The sequence below is a fragment of the Antedon bifida genome, chromosome 5, assembly GCF_963402885.1.
Source record: "Antedon bifida chromosome 5, ecAntBifi1.1, whole genome shotgun sequence".
Taxonomy (NCBI): domain Eukaryota; kingdom Metazoa; phylum Echinodermata; class Crinoidea; order Comatulida; family Antedonidae; genus Antedon; species Antedon bifida.
In genome coordinates, this window is record NC_136230.1 from 21,629,134 (window position 1) to 21,649,980 (window position 20,847).

Here is a 20,847-nt window from a genome sequence, read left to right on the forward strand (position 1 = left end):
TAACTCTTTCTCGCGTGTCATGATACTGCCTTTGAAAATTAGTTAGTATTTTTTTGCAAACGTCCTTTGAATGTTGATCTTGTCCTTTGATTGTTCGACTTTTTAGTTCTTTGTTTTCTATTTTGGTTTTTGAGTTGATTTTTGAAAACATTCATTGTTATTTTAGTTGGTTCGTTGATTTTTGAAAACGTTCGTTGTTTTTTTATATAGTCATTTGTTTAATTTTTTTACTATTATGGCCCTAATGGCTGCCCATAATCCTGTTCATGTTGAGGACTGTATAGTGTCTCCTTCAGATAATTTAAGGCGACTCATTTCTAGCTACAAATAGATTGTTACATTAACATTGTGGTGAAGGTGTTACTACTAAGGCCGTTACAGTGTGTTGTATTATAATTGGCCATTACATTTCCATATGTTTTCAATTTTTAAAACTGTAATGAAAATATTGGTGAGCCATTAATAAAATCATCCATACGATATTCACAACTGTGACCATAATCACCATTGATCAATGAGCATTAAGACAGAAATAAAGAAATCCAACTACAATTTATACATTCTATCAAGATATACACTTTATAATGAATAACAATTGTTCTATTCTCTACTGATAATATGATACGGTTATATGGAAGTAAAAATAAGCCTTACATGGTTCATAACAAGATCAAAGCGGCGAATCTGAAAGCATTAAATATATTATTAAAACTACAGTAAATTCAGTTATCTTATAAGATAGCCTGTAGTTGTTAGCAAGGCAATAGAGGAGCATTTTATTTGTTAAACCTAGCTAATTGACTTTTATGTTATCTATTTGCCTAGAATAAATCCCCAACAATCATCAATGTTCAACTAAATCTCATATAGTGGAGTGGAGCTGCATCATGCAAAAAAAACCCTCAGGAATACACAGGACTTGGGAATTCCAGACCCATGATTGGAAGGCAAAACACAAAGTGTTTCAACACCACTACTACTAAACAATTTTAAAATGCACTATACAGATTTAAATAGCTAAACTCAACACAAATACATACTGTGTTTGCTCTAATGATGGTTATTGCTTGCCGTTGGTCAGAAATCGAGAACAGGCCTATTATTATCATCCATGAAAGATATGTTAACATATTTATTTTGTAAACAAATCAGTTAATATACACTATATACAGAATTTAACAGTCCATACATGATTGCAAAATAATGTCAAAACTTAATTATCTAAAAAAAAGTAACAACTTGAAATAACTTTAAATATGTGTATAAAAAGTGAACAATAAACTACAAAATTAGGTGGGAATAAAATGAGAAATTTGTAAATATTGATAAAATAATTGTGGATAATAACAAAATTGGATATAAAAACAAACAACAGTTTGTTTTGTGACAAATTCCTTACAAAGTATTCATACACGGACAATAAACACTACTTAGATGATATTACTTTCACAAATCTATCTGAAAGAGACGAGAATAAAATATAATAAAAAAGAAAATTATATTTACAGTCAATTTTGAAATATTAAATCTGTGAAAGAATAAAATAAGTGTTCATGCAGAAATAGGAACACATTATATGTACAACATCAGTCTGAATATTATAAATTACTTATCTACTGTATGAATAAGGTAGAACCATATACATACAATGGGGCAATTCTAACACACACACACACAACATCTCCGACACAATGATGTCTCGACAGACACAATTTAGACTTAAATAACATTTGGATGAATTCATGCATCCTCACAACAGTATGACTTGATATTATTAAATAGTACACTATTTACATATTCTTGTAAGCACCAAAAATGAGTAATTTATTTTCAAGGAATTGGCCAAGGAAATTAAATAGCTACAACTAACATTTTAAGAAATGGGCATTAATTTCATTCCTTTGATTTGAAATTGAATGGGCTTCTTTTCAAAATCAATTTGGTATGCTAACATACAAAAAAAAATATTCCAACAGGCTGATTTCAAATTACTGTAGTTACTATTCATTTTGAATAGTCATGTATTTTTTATATATTTTAAAATTATTTTTATAATAATTTTATATAAATATATAAAATCACTTTTTTCTGACTGTTTGACTTTATCGTTTTGATTTAGCCTTCAGCTTATTTTATTTGTATATCTATTGAGATCCAGTCGCTGATACCCACAGCATTGTCATTTTTTCAGTAATTTGCCTTTTGAATTATATAAATTATATTATATAATTTATATATTTAGTTACACTGTAATGAATAAGTAATATTTACATATTTAAATTAAATATTCATTCATTCATTATTTATTTAAATGAAATATCTAAATTTAATTGCAGATGGGTTTTCCCTAGTAATTTGGTACTTGTTTCAGTCTAGTACAAAATAACAATTTCAATGAAACTATGTCTCAATAAATATCCTTACCATCTGTGGTTCACCCTGATATCAGAAGATTGAAGGTTCTAATTCTGTCAGATTTCATGCACATTTGTAAAAGCTACCCATTCTACAATTTTTAGGCCGTGGGCGACCTATTTAAAAATCTTGGATCTGCCACTGCAATTACAGTACGTTAATAATATTAAACTGTTACCAGGTTGTTCAAATACAACTTTCAGTGTAAATGGCAACATTTCAGGAATCCTTAGCACTCACAAAGCATTGTGTATTTAATACACAAACAAATAATATGTCTTAGATAAATACATAAAATGATAAGCTGTGGTCAAAAATTATTAAAGGCATGAGAAATATAAAAAGAAGCATATTTATGAAGTTATATGTGTTTTAATCTTTAATCTTATAAAAATAAACCAAGATTTATATTAAATAGAATAATTTTCACATTTTCTATAATAAGGGATAGTGACACATTTTCGTTAAATTGAAAAAAAAAAAAAAAAAAAATTCATTTGTATTAGATCGTCAAATAAATACACATGATAAAAAACACTCAACACATAATTATCCAAAAATAAAACATCAGGCATCGTCTGCTGTTACAAAATCCACAAGATCAGTGACCTCCATTAAAAGGTCATCCTCGTCGGCTTCTCGATTACTGCTGTTACCACCATTGACTGCACGTGAAGATTTATTGCCACTAATAGAGGGTTTTTTCTTGGAATCAGGTGTTTGTTCTTTGTCTTTCTTTGATTCCTCATCTTTGTTGTTATTCATTTGTTTTTCGTTTTCTTTGTTAGAATCACTCTTTTTTTCTTTATTGTCTTTATCCTCACCTTTATTGTTTTCAGTCTTTTTGTTTTCTTCTTCTTTTGTTTCTTTTTCCTCAATATCTTTATCTACCTTGTCTTCATCTGTTTTATCTTTGTCTTCTTTATTGTCTTCTTTATCTTCCTTTTCTTCTTTCTTTGCTTCTTCTTTTTCTTCCTCAGATTCATCCTCTTCTTCACATTCCTCCTCTTCACTGGTTGATTCTGGCAATGTTTTATAGCTTTCCTGTTTACTATGTGACTTTTCAATCTTATCCAGCTCCTCTCCAAGACTGAAATCACTGTCGTCATCCGCGTAAGTTTTCTTTTTTGATCTAGTCTTTTTTTGGCTTCTATCTTCATCGCTAAAATCACTATCTTCATCTTCGTAAATCCTCCTCTTTGACTTGGTCTTTTTCTTGCTTTGTATGTCCTCTTCGTCTTCACCTTCACTGCGCAAAACAAATTTTCTTCTTGACTGACGTGATTCCGATACAGAATTCTGAGATTCATCACTTTCAGAGTCCTCACGATATGATACACGTTTACGGGCTGTTTTGCGTGGTCGAGTCGGCAAAGAGCTGTCTTCACTATTGTAACTGGATTCCTCGGTTTCTGTTTAGAAAAGGTAATCAAAATTTAAATTACAGAAGTGAAATGAAGACCAAACAACCAGTAGGTCTCTGGACACTTTGCTGGTAACAAGAATTACTCAATACCATAATAATTTATTACATGTGGGTGGCTCTATTATTAACTGTGTCACACCAATTTCTTACACATGAAATGATAGATAATTTGTAAGTAAAAAAAAACCCCTAAAGTGGTAAGATGTCAATTTATATCTAACCATTACTTTTCTAATAAAACACACCACCTCAACAGACATACCTGGCAATGAAACCAGATCTTCATCACTTAGTTCCGAGTCGGAGTAGTCTTGGTACCGTGTTCGTCGCTTTGACTTAGTGCGGCAACTCCTCCTTGTTGGCATTTTCTTTAACCTTTTCGATGACCTTCGTCCAATGCCACTGTAGACACTCTCATCACTGTCGTATGGTAAATCATTGTTTTCTGAACTTGACTTTTCACTAATGGTAAAAAAATAATTTACAAAAACCTTAAAGAAAAAGATTTGGTACCAAGAATTGCTTTTTCCGTCTACAACCAAAACAGCCAGAACTTTAAAAAAAAAATTCATATATACTCAATCATTTTTTTTCTGTATACAGAGCTATACCATGGCTCTGCCAAGCCATACATGTACCTACATGATTAGTATTGTAAACAAGTGGTGACTATACAAAAAATAGGAATAGGAATATAGGTACAAACATTTTTTTCATTCATAAAACTGTATTTAAATATTGCACAGCATTTCACCATAAGAAAAAGTGATATACTATACCTTTCGTCTATTTTGAAATCTTCACTTCCATCACTAGCTTCACTGCTTTCTGCATCCAGATCCATCAACCTTTTCCTCTTTCTTTGTTGTCGCTCCATTGGTGACATATCACTTTCTTTTACTTCTCTTGGTGGTCCATCAAAGTCACCAGGTTCTCGATTTGCTCTCTCTATTGTTTCGATGTCCTTTCCCCGACTGTACCCATAGTTTTTATGATATTCTTCCACAGCTAATACACAAAGAATTCAGTTCAATAATCACACACAAGAGAGGAGTAAATATGTTAAAAATGTGTAAAGTATAGTAAAATGAACACATCACTCAAATATACAGAGGTAAACATTTAAGATACTCGCATGTGAATTATACATAGGTAGAATTTAAGTTATTTTTATCCTAAGAGCGGACCACAATAAGTTTATTTGTATCTAAGTATTTTTGTTATATTTTTATCATTTCAATGAAAGGAAAAAATCAAATAAAATAAATATATAGACTTAGTGAACAGCCCTTCCAAATAATGCTTCAACCCATTTCATGATCTGAGGCCATGTGCATTGATGATGAGAGAGCAGCAAAATCTTTTGAAAGCAAACTGTTGTAGACATGCTACTATTCAAATTATATATCCAGCAATTATTATTATTTTTGTACAGAGCAAGCTGTCTGTGTGTGTTTCCTCAGTCAGTTCCTATTACGGTTGTTATTGGAAATATACATTTTTAATTACAGCCATGACCAATGAATCAAGGCCTAGATACACACAAATTACTGCATTAATGCAACACAATAAGAACTCTAAAATCATTTAATTGCTAAAACAGTTGTATTGTGAAAATAGATTATGCAATTGGCTAAACAAGAAATAATTGGTAAAAAGAATCTAGCAATGTTTGATAATAAAAATACGGGTACGCAGTGGCGTAACAGCTATGAGCGCTCACTGGCTCAACCCAGAGGCAGAGCATGAGCAGTCCAATGCAACTACCCACCGTTGGCGGGCCCCTTATGAGGGCTAAACCAGGGGCCTTTGCCCTGTGCGTTACGTCACTGGGGGTATACAGAGTTCTGGATTTTAAAATGTACTTTTACCTTTGTCATGTTCCTCAACTTCATCCCTTATAGCCGAGTTGATCGTATCATCAAACTCGTCAAATCTGTAGTTAATTTGTTTGCGACTTCTTCTAGATCGTCTTTCAATAACTTCATACTTTTCTTCCTCAAAATCCTCAACATAATCATCATACCGTCTTTTCTTTTTCTTTCGTTTAGGTTTTTCAACTACAAGCGTCTCCTATAAAAATGATAATGATAAATTCAATAATGATCTGAACACTTTTCAAAGTACAGTATAACCAAAGTGAAACTAAGAATTGTTTGGTTGGTCAAATGGCCGAGCGGTTAAGGCAGGGGCGTCGTTTACCGTACCTAAAGAGCCAACAACATTGGCAAGGGTTCGAGGCCGACTCGCTCCTAGTTCTGGTGATGGAACAAGTCTTCTCGGATAAGGACAATAAACTGTAGGTCCAGTGTACACAGTTATAACCTGTGTGCACTTTAAAGAGGTTCACAAAATAGCCCCTGTATCAGGGGGATTACCACCTATCTGATAGGACAGTGATTAATTCACTATTGGTAATCCTTGGCCACATTGCCTAAAGACATAAAATAAAATTTAAAAAAATAAAATAAATATTTTGGATGAATTTCATTTTCAATTTATCTCTTTTAATAGTTTAGCATTACACACAAAACACACAGTAGTCAATATCAGTAGGCAAGCATCTTAACCAGCAATTCCAATTTTGTTTGCGGTCTATTATAGCTACAAATCCCAAGTGTATAATTTCATATAATAACACCACTTCGGGCAAGTGGTAAATAAGTATAAAATATTTAGGAAAAATAGTACTTACTGCAGGAAGAATGTTAGCTTCACTGATACCTACGTATGTCAGCAGACTCTTTCTATTAAAACAAATGAAAAACAATGCTTAATAATTATTATTATAGTACAACTACAAATCAAAGAAATAATATATAAACCTGTCATGTGACCTTTCTGCAGAATTTGTTACATGGATTATATTGTAAATTACACAACATAGAAGTCGTACCAGTCTAATATCAGTCAGATTTGCGGTACACCAGCTATGAGGATTGAAATAGTCAGTCAGTTAATTTATATAATACCACCAAATACAATCCATTTCTGATGCCAGGTTTTTTCAGCTGGTCTGATTTGAGGAGATCTACCTCCTCTGACTCCTCACTTTTTCTATCCAAGAAGAGTAGTTTGAGGGGCACATATGTGTCCGATTACTGTCATATGTCATCTTTAGTGAATTCAATGCAATCATTTTCCTTGTAAAAGAAATCTTACTTTCGCTTCTTTCTGGCTTTCACTTTAAGTTCATGATCCAGTGATTCAAGGGTGTTTTCCAACTTGGCAATAAGTTTGACCTGTAAAAAACAATTCTGAAATATGAAATTACCCTGTACATACAAAATTAGTTTATTGTTTCATTACTACTATTGTAGGCTTACAAAGACTTCTACAGTTTTTAAACAATCTCTTATGCGTTCATCCACCTCTATCCATCAATTTAATTTTATACATAAAATTATTTTCATAGTTAGTGGAAATGAAACTGCCTAATTCATTGGTAACTAGAGGGTACTCCGAGAGTACAAACTCCGCCTACTGTAAAATTCCCCTACATAAAATGTCCCCGGAAAATATATATATATTTTTTTAAATTTTTTTTTATTAGTTCTAAATGTAAATAGGCTAACTGCACACTACAAAGTTGTGGATGAGAGTTTGGTGTAATGGTTATGTATCTAGCCTCTCACAGTTGAGATCCTTGGTTCAAGTCCCGCTGAGGTTTTATTTTATTTTTTTTTTTTTTTGTGGACCTTGCTTTTTGACCCTGACCCTTCAAAATGTAACCACAATTATATGATGAGTCATTGATCATTGTGGCTAAGTTTGGTGAGAATCGGATAAAAACTGTGGTCTCTAGGCAGTAAAATAGTTTTTTGTTAGTTGTGACCTTGACCTATGACATTTTCCCCTCAAATTCGAACTCGTCCGAGCTTTTGCGGCATAGATCATTGTGGTCAAATTTGGTGAGAATCGGATAAAAACTGTGGCCTCCAGGCTGACACACACACAAACACACACACAAACATACAGTGGTGAAAACATAACCTCCTTGGCGGAGGTAATAATGAAATGAAAACATAATGTAACATTAGTCAAAGTACAGTAATTACAAATTTACAAATGAAAGAACAAAATAATAATAATTTTTATAATTAGTAGTCTTTTTTTTTCTTTTTGTGCCATGCACCACTTTTATTCAATTTTAATCGTGTATATGATGCATAATAAAATTATTGTACTGTACATAATTAAAATCATTTACTTATTTATTGACATTATCATAATAATTTTTAATTTCAATTAATCAATAATAATCAATCAATAATTAGTAGTCTTGATGTTGTTTTTGATGAATACTAATTACAATTTCAACTATTTGGGCACAAAGGAGAAAAACAAGTATAATCTGACCAATCACAAGATTATACGCACTGGAGTGTCACTGTTATTCTGCTTTCTTGTCAATTTAAAACAACATCTAATAATTGATCAAATAACTTACATGTTCACAGCTTGGACAAAACCAATCACCATCAGGAATAATCATCAAAGGTGGACGTAGACAAGCTGTATGATAGCCAGCATCACAGCTGTCGCATAACAAGATCTGAAAAGCAATTACTTTACTGATTATTGCTGCTTTGTGTTCACTTAACATTCAGTCATTTTTTAAAAAGTAGTAAAATTCTGATTCAATATGATCATATTTCTTAGGCATGGGTACCGTAATGGCCAATTTAAACAGACAAGTGGTAACAGTAAGTGGAAACTGCGTAGCTTGTCCCACATAGAATCCGTATCTATCCTGAGTGGAAACCGTCAACTATGTGTAAATGGTCATTTCTATTTATTTACTATTACTGTTCATCTGTGTAAATTGGCCTAATCCCAGCCTAGATATTCCATCTTTTTAGTACCGCGTACACAATTTCATGTAAGGGGCTTACACTGATGCACCAATTTTTCGATTAACCGTGAAGGGAAAACAAATAAAAGAACTGTATCAGCGAAAATACCAGGTCTTCCCAAATTTGTATTTATTTGTATTCTGCCAAAAAGGAAAAGACAATTAATTCAGCAATAAGACAACATCAGGCCTATAGCTAGCGTTACCTCACTTTACCACCTAGGCCTACAAAACTAAGCCTAGCAGAACGTAGATTTAAGACGAGGAATGGCCTGGTTTAAAATCGCCTATCGCAGGTACAGTGTCTTTAAACAGTGTTACTATAAATTTCAGGAATTATATTAAATTGTACCCATTCAGGATGGTTGTAATGATGACATTTTCCACACGGACTATCATTCTCTTCACTCTTTTCTTCTTTTTCCTCTTCCGTCTGTTCTTTTTCTTCTTCTACCTTATCCTCATCTTTCATCTCTTCCATTTTCTCTACAGCTTTTCTGGAGGATCTTCTCCTTGGTGTGTAGCGGATTGGAACTCGTCTCTTCTTCTTCTTTTTAGTTGTCTTTTCTTCAGTCTTTGTATCTTCATCTATGTAAATTGAATAAAAAAATAATAACTACACCTGTCCCATAGTGGGTTTCAAATGTAGTTTAAAACCTTCCCAGCACAATTCTGGTCCATGTGTATGTATGTGTACAGTAGCAAAAATGTGAATACCGAACAAAAGTTATTACAGAAAAGTTTTACATTTGCAACAGACAATATACAAGAATTTATCACAGAAATTTTTTACATATTAACAATGTTAAGCTTATTTTCCACTAGGCAAATCTGTTCGTGTAAATTCAATGTTTTCACATAGTAAAAATCATACTATCCTTTCCCACACAAGAGTAAATTACTGTAACTTTAATTTCCATTGTGTCGATCTTTTTCGAATCACATGAGCGCTCAAGAACCTGTCATAATTCAATTTTGATCTCGTTGTGCAATTTTTCGATTTGCAAAAAGTAGAAACCATTTAAACTACAAACTCAAACTGGCATTTGTCTGAGAAAGGTGTTTAAAAGATTGAATACGCATGCTGACGCTTTAGAATGAAACATCTACAGTAGTAGTAATTGGATGGTAATGGAAGTTGTATCATTTTTTAAAGCAATGTACTGAAATTGAGTGGGATAGAAAAACTGCAGTCTATTCAATAAATCAAGGAAAACTTTCACTTTCAAACAATCTCTCCACTACGGAGTAATAATTAAATTTGTATCAAAGTTCAAAATAAACACAAACCTTTTTCTTCATCACTGGCTTTCTCCTTTTCTTTATTCTCATATTCGTCTTTCTCCTTTTCTTTATTCTCATATTCGTCTTTCTCCTTTTCATTATTCCCCTTTTCTTCTTTCTCCTTTTCTTCATTCTCATATTCTTCTTTCTCCTTTTCTTCATTCTCATATTCTGCTTGTTTCTCTTCACTGTTATGACTATTCTCTTCTTTTTTTCTATTTGTTGGAGTTGCATCATTAGTGTCATCCTGTTTTTCAAGTTTGAGACGAGTAACAATTACTGAAGCTCTCACTGGCTTCTCACCGTTCTTTTCGTTACATTCACTATCCTTCATTACAACAGCATCATCTACATCTTTACTTTCATCTGATTTTTGTTCTTCTTTTACTTTACACTCAACATTTTGTTTCTTATTATCATCTATATTGTCTTTAGATCTTTCCTTCTTTTCTTTAGTTGTTTGTTCCTTGATTCTATCTACTGTTTTAATCTCTTTACTCTCTTCAGCAGTTTTTTCATTTTTTGTCTCAATCATTTTATCCTTTGTTGATTCTGTTTCTTTATTTTTCTCTTTATTTCCATTACTTTCAACATCCTCTTTTTCATTTTTTCCTTCGGACTTTTTATTCCTTTCTACTTTTTTATCAGTTTCTTTTTCATCTTTCATTCCAATGTCTTTCTCATTAACCTTTTCTTCTACTTTTGCTTCTGTATCGTTTTCATTTTTATCTTCACTACTCGTTGATTCTTCATCTTCTACAATATCAGGAAGTTTTAACTTTTCTATTAAACCATAAAGTTGATTTCTATCACTAAATAAAAAAAATTACTAAATTAAGTAAATAATTAATAATATAGTAATACATAATTAATAAATTAATTTATATGAACACACTTCATAAAGTGACCTGATATTGAAGATACATTGAAAGGTACCTCCTTAGCTAACCTTTGCTAGTTTACCATTTACTACATAAACATGAATTGGCAGATTAAGCACCTTTGCTAAACAAAAATGTACATTATTTTTCAAAAATTACATTTAGATTTCCACTAGCAATTACGAAAACCTATTAGCAATTTGATAGTTTGCTAGGGAAAATTTTCGAGCCCTGTATTGTTAATTTTAACAACATTAAACTTTCAATTTTATTGTCTTAGAGGTATTGCAGCTTCATAGATATTGGCAGTTTCGTTTGGGGTTAATACACTTGAATCTGTAGATTAGATGATAAAAGTACTAACTAGGATATAAGTTGCCATGTTGAACTGTCATCATCATCTTGTTCTTCTCTGTACAGACGGATGTTAGCATCCTGATCCTGGTAAGAAATCAAATAATGTTGTCGTTACAATAACTTCATCATAAAGTAATTGTACATTTATTTTTATTTTTGCAGATAAAAAATTCTATCTTTCTATCATTTTTAACTAAGTTACAGAAAGATAACATTTTTTGTGTATACAATAGTGGTAATGTTGCTTTTGCTTGCATGTTTACCGAGTTTACTTGTACAGCACTGTGCTCATGACCATGTGATAACTCATTTTCTAAACTCTGATTGGTTGCATTTTTGCACCTTAAACAGTTAACTGTCCCTGAAGCGAAAAACTCAAGGAATTAGAAATTTGTCACAGAAAGGGATTTGGCAAGATGGCAATATAATGTGCATACACCATCCTATAAGTGAATCTACATTGGTTCTAAGTGGAAAACAGAGTACATAGTAGTACATTCATTACTGTATATCATCACCATTATACACTGCATGGAGTCTGGGTTTGATAGTCTCTGATTCAAGGCAATATTCGTCACTAGCAAATGGAGGTTTCTTCTGTTTTACTGGTTTTTATGTAACAAATTAAAAAAAAAACAAAATTAAAATTTGATTTGAACACAATAATCATTACATAAATACCTTTTGATACCAATACACTAGTCCGGTTTTATCTCTTCCAATTGGTTGAAGGCGCATTTTGTCAGGACTTTCTTCATTAACGACATCACGCACTTTAGCATTGGTATCAAACTGTGACTCACACAAAAACTAGTTTAGAAATAAAATATAAATTTGTGTATATAAAACAGTTTCTGCTGTCGCTTACAGAAGATGACCACTACGACAGGTAACAAATGCACTGATTAAAAAATAGATAAAACACAAGCTTTTGAAAGAGTGTTCACTCTAACAAGAATGTATTGAGCTATGAATGTGAAGTACAATTAGGATCAAAATGCAATGTATTTGTACAGTATGTGTGCAATATTAGTACTGTATCCTGAAGTTTAAAGATTATTATGAATGTTGTAATAGAAAATAAATGAATAATATTAACAACTTGATCATTGTAATAATGTAATTCAGTTGAACAATAATCTGTATTTTTATATACAGTACAGTATATAATGAATTCCAACAATATTTTGAAGGATAAAACCAATCTTAATTTAAGAATACTTTAACTTTCATATCTGAATTTGCAGAATCACCCATGCATTGAAGGAGATTCGAATCATGTAAATGTACAGTACAATTTTCGTGTGTACGTAACTGTACTTTGAAAGTAACAAATCCAGAAAGAGTACCTTAAGTAAATTAATCTTGGAGTCCAATTTGATCTCAGTGTAGCCAAACTCTTCAATCTCCCATGCATACATTGGGTTACACCAATGACGTAACATCTGAAACAACATAGATACAATATTTAATAATTCAATTTATCTGTCGTCTTTTAAGTTTTTGAATATTAATAATACACTCAATTCTTTGTAAACACACTAAATAATACTTTTTTCTTGTTTTTCCATCAATAACAAACCTTAGCCAACTGTTTTTCCCAGCGTTCAACTGACACATTCTTGATTATTCTTCTCATTAACTTAATATGCATAAACAGCAACTCCTGGCTCACTGAAATTATAATATTAATAAAACAATTACCCTAGCTAGGGTATATAGGATAGTAGCTAGCCTAGTTAGGCCTTAGCCTATGTGTAGGGCTAGCTAGGAGGGCCTATAATCCCATAGCTAGCTAGCTAGGCCTAGTAACACTTTGACTGCCAGAAGTTTTTTTGCTTTACAATGGTACCAAGAACGATTTTCAAATCGCAATATGTAAATCGTAATAGTAAAATGAAAGTAACCCACTTTTTGAGTTTTTCGTAGTTTCGCGCAAGAAAGTCGAGATATTCGCAATTTTGTGCAAGACATCACAATATGAAAATATCGCCCGGTGAGATCAACAAACAACGAAAAAGTTACTTACACGGCACCGATAGGCCTATAAAAACAAGTTATCACTATCGAAAAATGTATTACATTTTATAAATCATAAATCTTACATCAATGTTTCGCCAAAATCCACATAGTAAAGACACCAGGCCTAGTTAAACAGGCCTAAAGTTTGTCTGGAACTGTTTTACAACTAGGCCTAGGCTAGCCTAGTACTCTAGCTAGCCTCTTGTAAACTGATGATAATATCCATACCATTTCTAAACAAGATTGTTGCGTGAAACTCGGTCACTTTCAGTGAAACACCAAGCAATTAGGGTATACATACAATAATAAAATTAAAGACTTCATATTGAAAATGACTTTTTTTTTTATTATTATTTTTTATTCAGATAACAAACAAACATGTCAATCCACAAAAACCTTTGTAAATGCTTCGGCGGCATAGCTAGCGCGCGACCGATATACAATGCGCCAAGCCATCGCTCTACGCGCTACTGTGATACGCAGTGTTTGTTATTTCGACAGGTACCATTTTGACAGTCGTTCGTAACCAGATTAGTTACTTTCAAATAGTAAAATATTTACGGTCCAGACCGAATATAGTGTCCATATTTATAGTATATACCAATAATTAACCAATCTACCGGATTTCGTTAAAAAAAAGCGAAACACGAAGATCTTCGTGTTTGGCAATCAAGCGTTGTGTTTACAAACACAAAGATTCTCGTGTTTGGCAGTCAAAGTGTTAAGATAGCTAGGAGGGGCTTAGCTAAAAACGTGGTCGTGCAGTATTGTTACGGCCTACCCTAGCTACAGTAGCTAGGCCTATATGACTATGTTTCTGAAATAAAATATTTTTTTATTTCTCAAAGAGGAAAGCTCTGAGTGAGGCCTAGGCTAGTAGTAGTAGGCTACGGGATACACTAGCCTAGATAATGCTAGGCCTAGCACCGGTCAGTGGGCCTGCTATACTAGCGTAAGCCTAGGTTGGCTAGGTGCAGGCAGGGCCTCTAGTATACTAGCTAGGCCTAGCTGCTAGGCCTAGTAGAGTAGTGTTTAGTAAGTAGGCCTACTAGTACTACACACTGACTAGGCCTAGCCTAGGCCGCCTAGGCTAGTATCATATCTGCAAGACGCTTGGTTTGGGGAAATTTAAAACCTTGTTAAAACAATCTCTTATTTGGCTTGAACAAGATAAATTATTTACAAACCTTGCTCCACATTTTCCAGTGATTCCTGTAATTCCGGAATTGTTAGGTCAGGTAGCTGCAAATGCTCGCCATAACGCTGTAAAAACGAACAAACTACAGCAAAATTTGGATTTTTGTACACACTTTCAGACGCCATGGTTTAGCACTCATTTTATATTGTAAACAATGTAATAACACAGAGGGCGCTCGAGTATTTGCACCACCTAAATAATAATCCTTGGCCTCGTTGAACAAAAGTTTTAAAAGACCAGCTGCACTTCGCGCGCGGAGGAAGGAACAGAATAATTAGTACCGACACAAAAAAACAAAATTATTTTTAATGGAGTTACGAATTCATCATTTATAAATTCCAACTACTAAATCTAGGCTTGCATGCTTGTATGACAGTATTAAAATAAAAAACACAAAAATAGCACTTAAAACGTTTATGATTGGATAGAGTTTCTAGTTAATATGGTGTATTTGGCCTACTTAATATTAATTAAGTCCGCATTCAACGGATGTATTTAGTACACTATGGATAGAATAGCGTGCTAACAGCAATAATAACAGGTGATCTCTCTTTTTTTTTGTGAATTGTTTGTAATACACAAATACCAATTAGCCATTCAAACTTGATATGGGCATCCAAAATGAAAGTGACAATGTTACCCCATTGTTAATTATTTTGAAAAGGTTACAAAAAAAAACAAAAGAAATAAACAAGAAATATTTCTTACATAAAACGCCGCTCGACTTTTTGACGTAACAATTTTAATTATTGTTCTCCCTTCATTATAATAATGCTTTTATTGATATTCTATTTAATAAATTAAAAACAATGATTTTATCAATTATTTTTGTTAATGAGCAGTCAGTAAACATCTTGTATAACGCAAATATAGTATAAAATGATCTATAATAAATCATGAATCGGCAGCCATTAACCTAAACTCGTGTGTTTGTTTATGATTGTTTGTGCATGCTTGAAAGTTATTGACTCGGACCATGGCGTAAAAGAATATATATAACAAAACAAATAGTTCCAGAAAAGATTCCACTACATTTTAAATCTTAGTTTTAAACCATGGATAGATTTAGGCCTACAATGTATTCATAAAAAGAGGGAGCTATGTTCTCCACAAACATTGCACTAGGCCTATTTTATAATACTACAAGCATTTTTGTAACAAACCTAAAGGAACTTCAGTTTTCACATTAAAGTCACACCACAATGCCACACACAATAGGCCTATACTAAGACAGTATGACAATACAATCTTAACATCAATAGAGCATTAGTATACTACACAACAAAGGTAGGTAGTGGATTGTGATAGTATTTTTTTCTTTACCATATACAGATAGATTTCCGAGAATTGTAAAACATCAAATTCATTATAACACCATCAGCAGGTTGTTACATTTTATAGATCTTTAGTCTAGTTTAGTTTTCTTAACCCTGTTATTACTTTTCCATATACTGTTTTTTTTTCTGAAGGCTACAGCAGAAAGCTGTTTTCCTCTATTTGTATGTCTTGCTCGTCCCCAATCATGAGCCAAATTTATCTACCCGCCACCACCACTTGTTCTGGATTTATTTTTCGTAACAAAAAGATTGAATTTAGTGAGATGTCGTTCAATATTGAAAATTAATACGAACTGAAAAAAGCAGGCACTGAACATCCATGGTAGGCCTACTGATGGTAGGATAATTGTTGATTACCGCTTCTTTTAGGCAATAAATTAAAAACCTAACACTACGTTGTTCAATAGAATTAGTAGGCCTACATTACTATTCACACTTCCAATAAAGAATCTGAAACAAATACTTAATTGTTACCAAAGTCTCTCGTTTGAGCTTATATTTTACAATTATTAGATTATTTCGGTGTAGGGCCTATATATCTCCCCGAATAAATTAGACCTAAACCTAAGTAACATAAATAAGAAATAAAGAACATTTATGACAATCATCATATCAAAATTAATACTGTGCTCTTCACCTGAACTTATAGTTTCACAATGCTTATTCAATTATGTCGGTATATCGAATAAATTAGATTTATACCTAAATAATAGCATAATTAAGAATTAAGAAACATATGACAATCATCAGATCCAAATTTATACTGCGCATGGCCCCCTTCACTGCGGAGTACGTCACATGTCAGTGTGTTTTTCGATGTACTCTTAACCTGGAACGCAGTGCATTTGAGAGAAATGCAAAGATTAAAGCATTCAATGCGACTACGAACGGACGTTGTACTTCTCAGTGTCAGATCAGATATTTCACTTTCCTTCAAGCAAACTGGGTTACCACTGTCTCCATAAACTCGTTTCGATGTATAGATATCCTTCTCTAATAAAAAATAAATAAAATAATCATTAGAATTAGAACGAAGAATAATGACCAAGTGTGTAAAATTGAGCTTTGAGGGACAGCTTCCGTCCATCCAGCCGATATGACATGCCGAATTGACTGCTTCTCACTGCTGATCTAAATGTTTCCCAAATGTTGGTCCGGTCTTAACATAACGAACTGATTCTTTCAGGTTCACACGCCTCCGTATCAAGACCAATGGCGTGGAGTTATTCTTAATGTCAACCAAAAGGTTTTTATGGATAATCTGGACAAATCTGAATTCAATATTGCATATAAACATAGCATTATTACGCTAATAGCATGGCAAGTATTTACGAGCTGTACCTCTTTCGCAAACATAGTTGAAAGATTTCGAGACACAGTGACGATCCGCCCATTTTGTGTCTATCATCAATACGCAATCTGCATTGTCAGGTTCACTCGCACCACCATCATAATTGTCTGGCTGACTAGGCTTCCAGTCTATAAATAGGTATATACGTTAATTGCATTCTTTTATATTTTAAATTCACACAATTCAACCGATAATTTACTATTATTATTAATTAAGTTTAATTACAAAACATCTTCGTTATTGCCATTAATGTTTGGAAATTATAGCAATAACAGACAGCAACAGCAACAGAACTAATAATACCGTACTAGTAAAATTGTTAACCACATCACCAGTTGTCCACTTCCAAACACCTTCGACGTCTATATCGTTAAATCCAATCCACACTCTGCTACCGTTGCACATGTCCTCCATAAACATATTTTTTTCTTCGGCATCCACAGTCACTAAACTTGCCTGCTTGTCTTTGCATGCTTCAAAAGAATCAACCCAGTTGAGACGATCCTCAGACAATCTGTAGCATCTGCGGCCAAAAGGATACCACTGATTTTGACAACCAGAATCTGTGGTTTCATGAACATTTTGATGTTTAATACAGTATACATACAGCCAACTTTATTTATATATACATATATTAAAAGGTATGAATTCTAAACCTACCAGTGATATTTTGAAATTTAATTAATTAATTTGAAACGAAAAAGATGAGGAAATCTGTGAGAATGAGGAGCCTCCTCAACCGAGATTCGAACCGGGAACTTTCTGCTTGATATGCAGATTCCCTAACCATTAGACCACAGGGGCTATCATGTTATTGTTCAAACTCGATTGGATAGCGACTCTATAATTGTACGCAGGCGCACAAGAGATCAAATTGATACGCCTTCATTTTTTCAGTATTTTTAGTTGCATGCAGACGCGACTCTAAAGCTCACTATGTCGGTCGATCGGTAAACACTAACTCAAATTTGTTATTCACGAAGCAGGATCTCCGAAGAGGTACTATACATTTCTTTTTTCAAATAAAGATAGCGTTATCCATTTGCTGCTTCCCAAAGGTTAACAACATTGCTTTGCCGCATGCTACGGTGGTGTTACACTAATAATATTATTTAGGCCTATTAGGAATTGGTTACACGCAAATTTGTTCTCTCTTCTTTTCCAATCAAAGGCGTCTGAATCAAGATACACCGTACTTTTTTTTTTAGCTCAATCTATAACATATGTAAAGTATCCGGCAACACATCCGTGACATCATCAAGAGTCCTCTCTTTATCCGAATTTGCAAAGCCTTGAATGCAATCTTATAAATTGTTTATATGAGGCACGTATTGTAAATTGAAAAAACGGCCAATGTGCATAGAAGGCAGCCAAAAACAGTCAATAAGACTATACAAAAAAGTTTAAAAGTTGAATTCTAAAAATACATCAAGATTGGTAAAAACAACATTAATGCTAAAGCTACATAGGTATTCAAATATCTTATTAATGATTAAAACAACATTAATGCTAAAGCTACATAGTTGTTACGATATGAAGGTACGCAAACAATTACTGAACTAACCATGATCTTTTGTTGTTTTATTTGTAATTTTACAACGGCATGTTCGCTTCTTATAATTCTAACTAAGAAATAACGTATTATAGGTGGTCCTGGTCGTCGCAAAATCGAAAACTCTCGTCCCTAAACACTCTAGGGCGAATAAATTGCAATAGTCACATCATGTGGAGAAAATGCCCAAACCCACCATCCATTCCACACCGCAGGTGACAATAGTACAGTGTATCAGACATATGACCTACTCACCGGTTGTGCTGCTCAATCCCAGATAAGTAACAAACATAAAAGCAATAATAAACGTATACTTTATCTTCATTCTCATTTCAGTATTCATAACAAAACTGACCCTGACAAACATTGAAAATATAATGTGAAATAATTCAGCTAAGCAATGTATTTTAACTTTACACAAAAATCAATTTTTGTTATTATTCACATATTTTTATAACTCGTTGGACCAAAAGCTAAGATAATATCTACAATCAGCATACTGATATGTTTTATGAAATTCAATAACATTGTAAACTAGATTAATAAACGTTTTTAGATATCATCTTATACTTTATAATCAATATTTTGTGTTGTTATCCAAATTGCTCATCTTGTTTACTTGGTCTCAGAGAAAAGATATCCACAATGAATAATTTATAAAACATTTTAAATACCCATACTGGAAAACATATCGATCGATAAAGTAGGCCTATTTAGAACGGGAACAATAGCTGTACATAAATGCAAATTATTTGATATAACTTTATAATGAAGGGTTGATCCAGGGACGTACAGTAGTAGGCCTATACGGGCTATGGAGAAGACGTCTGCAGCTACAAATGAGTAGCCTAACTTTTTCGTGACGAATTTTTAAGCACAAATAGCTGTACATAAATGCAGCTGGATGGAAATGAGCCCTTTGAGTCAAACTCATTTTTTGCTGAAATATGCTTAATTATTTATTGTTATATCCAAAATCTGCCCATTATAAATTACTTAATTTGCATAAAATAAAAATGCCATTTGACCCTAATTATTATCTTTTATGTATGTATTAAACACAATTCATAAACGTGACCCTAGATTCAGAATAACGCACTTGATTTGTTTTAGGGGTGAAGGTCAAAGGTCTTTTATTACACCATATGAATATGCCAATTGTCTCTCGAAACATTGCTATTTTGAATAAGAATGTACTTAATACAATATAAATATCACCCTTTGCATTAAGGTCGCTACATTTTATTTATTTAATGATTAGACATTACACCATTGTGCAACCTTTGCCCAGGAAATAGTGAGACTATCTCACCCTTTTCAGCTTTGCCAATTCAGTCAAACGCCCTATTTTGTCAGATGCACTGTATGCCTACTTTACCTCAGGACTTCTTAAATTCAATTGAGCTCATTAAGGGAACATTTTATCATTGAAAAGAAAAATTCACTGTTTAGGCCTACTAGCAGAGAAAACCTCTGGGTTTTACTAGGTCTAGTTAAAAGTAGAGCATTGATCTGTTAAAGAAAGGACTCACATGCCGTTTATCAACAGTGAGTTGTAATGTTTTCTTTTGCAAAAAAAAAGCAATTTAACATAGCATTTATTGAATGTATACTTAATTCCAGCCTCTTATAGGTCTAATTAGTTCTGAATAAGTGTTTACTGAGCCTCTCTCTTTCCAGCGGGGAGTATTTTGTATTTCTAATTTTTGTGTCGATCAGGTTTGGCAGAAATCAAAATGTATTAACTGAAAACAGGCCCGGATCTTTTGAACAATGAATACAACATAATTTAGCATCTTAGATATAGATTGTTCTTTTTTATAAACAAAACCATATTTTGGGCCAGGGAAAATATACTAGTTTTGGTTATAAGTATGTTTAAAATTATGACAATGCATTTAGTAACAAATATAAATAACATGAATAAATGTGGATCAGAATAAGGCAAAATTACAAAAAACTTGTTTGATTTGAAATTAAATCGCAATACACTTTTCAGATTGAAACAATTTGATTAATTTATCCGAAATATAACAATTCTATTTTTTGTTTTCAGGAATACAAATGATTAAAAAAAATACTGAATACAACATGGAAACAGGTAACATTATTCATTTTGTCAGGTTTTTATAATTTAAAGATTGAACATTTCCGAATGGCACGATAAAA

At 32.8% G+C, this 20,847-nt stretch overlaps 1 protein-coding gene across 1 annotated transcript; it reads right to left on the reverse strand.

Annotated features, from left to right (window-relative positions):
- Positions 1 to 560: 560 nt before the first annotated feature.
- Positions 561 to 14,590, reverse strand: LOC144843739 (uncharacterized). The gene is made up of 14 exons (XM_078700655.1): positions 14,428 to 14,590; positions 12,801 to 12,892; positions 12,568 to 12,663; positions 11,900 to 12,028; positions 11,226 to 11,302; positions 9,987 to 10,792; positions 9,049 to 9,284; positions 8,292 to 8,396; positions 7,004 to 7,083; positions 6,537 to 6,588; positions 5,713 to 5,914; positions 4,621 to 4,849; positions 4,104 to 4,303; positions 561 to 3,827 (listed from the first exon to the last, which is right to left on the reverse strand). The coding sequence occupies exons 1-14, from the start codon at positions 14,561 to 14,563 to the stop codon at positions 2,983 to 2,985; spliced, it is 3,285 nt and encodes a 1,094-aa protein (XP_078556781.1). The 5' UTR covers positions 14,564 to 14,590; the 3' UTR covers positions 561 to 2,982.
- Between the last annotated feature and the right edge of the window lie 6,257 nt (positions 14,591 to 20,847).

What these genes read in the sequence shown, in the direction of transcription:
- LOC144843739 (XM_078700655.1), bottom strand. Translation starts at nt 14,563, where the DNA reads ATGGCGTCTGAAAGTGTGTACAAAAATCCAAATTTTGCTGTAGTTTGT. An exon ending in ACTGGAAAATGTGGAGCAAG is followed by an intron (nt 12,893 to 14,427) that starts GTTTGTAAATAA and finishes TTATAATTTCAG; the next exon opens with TGAGCCAGGAGTTGCTGTTT. An exon ending in AGCCAGTGATGAAGAAAAAG is followed by an intron (nt 9,285 to 9,986) that starts GTTTGTGTTTAT and finishes CAATTTACATAG; the next exon opens with ATGAAGATACAAAGACTGAA.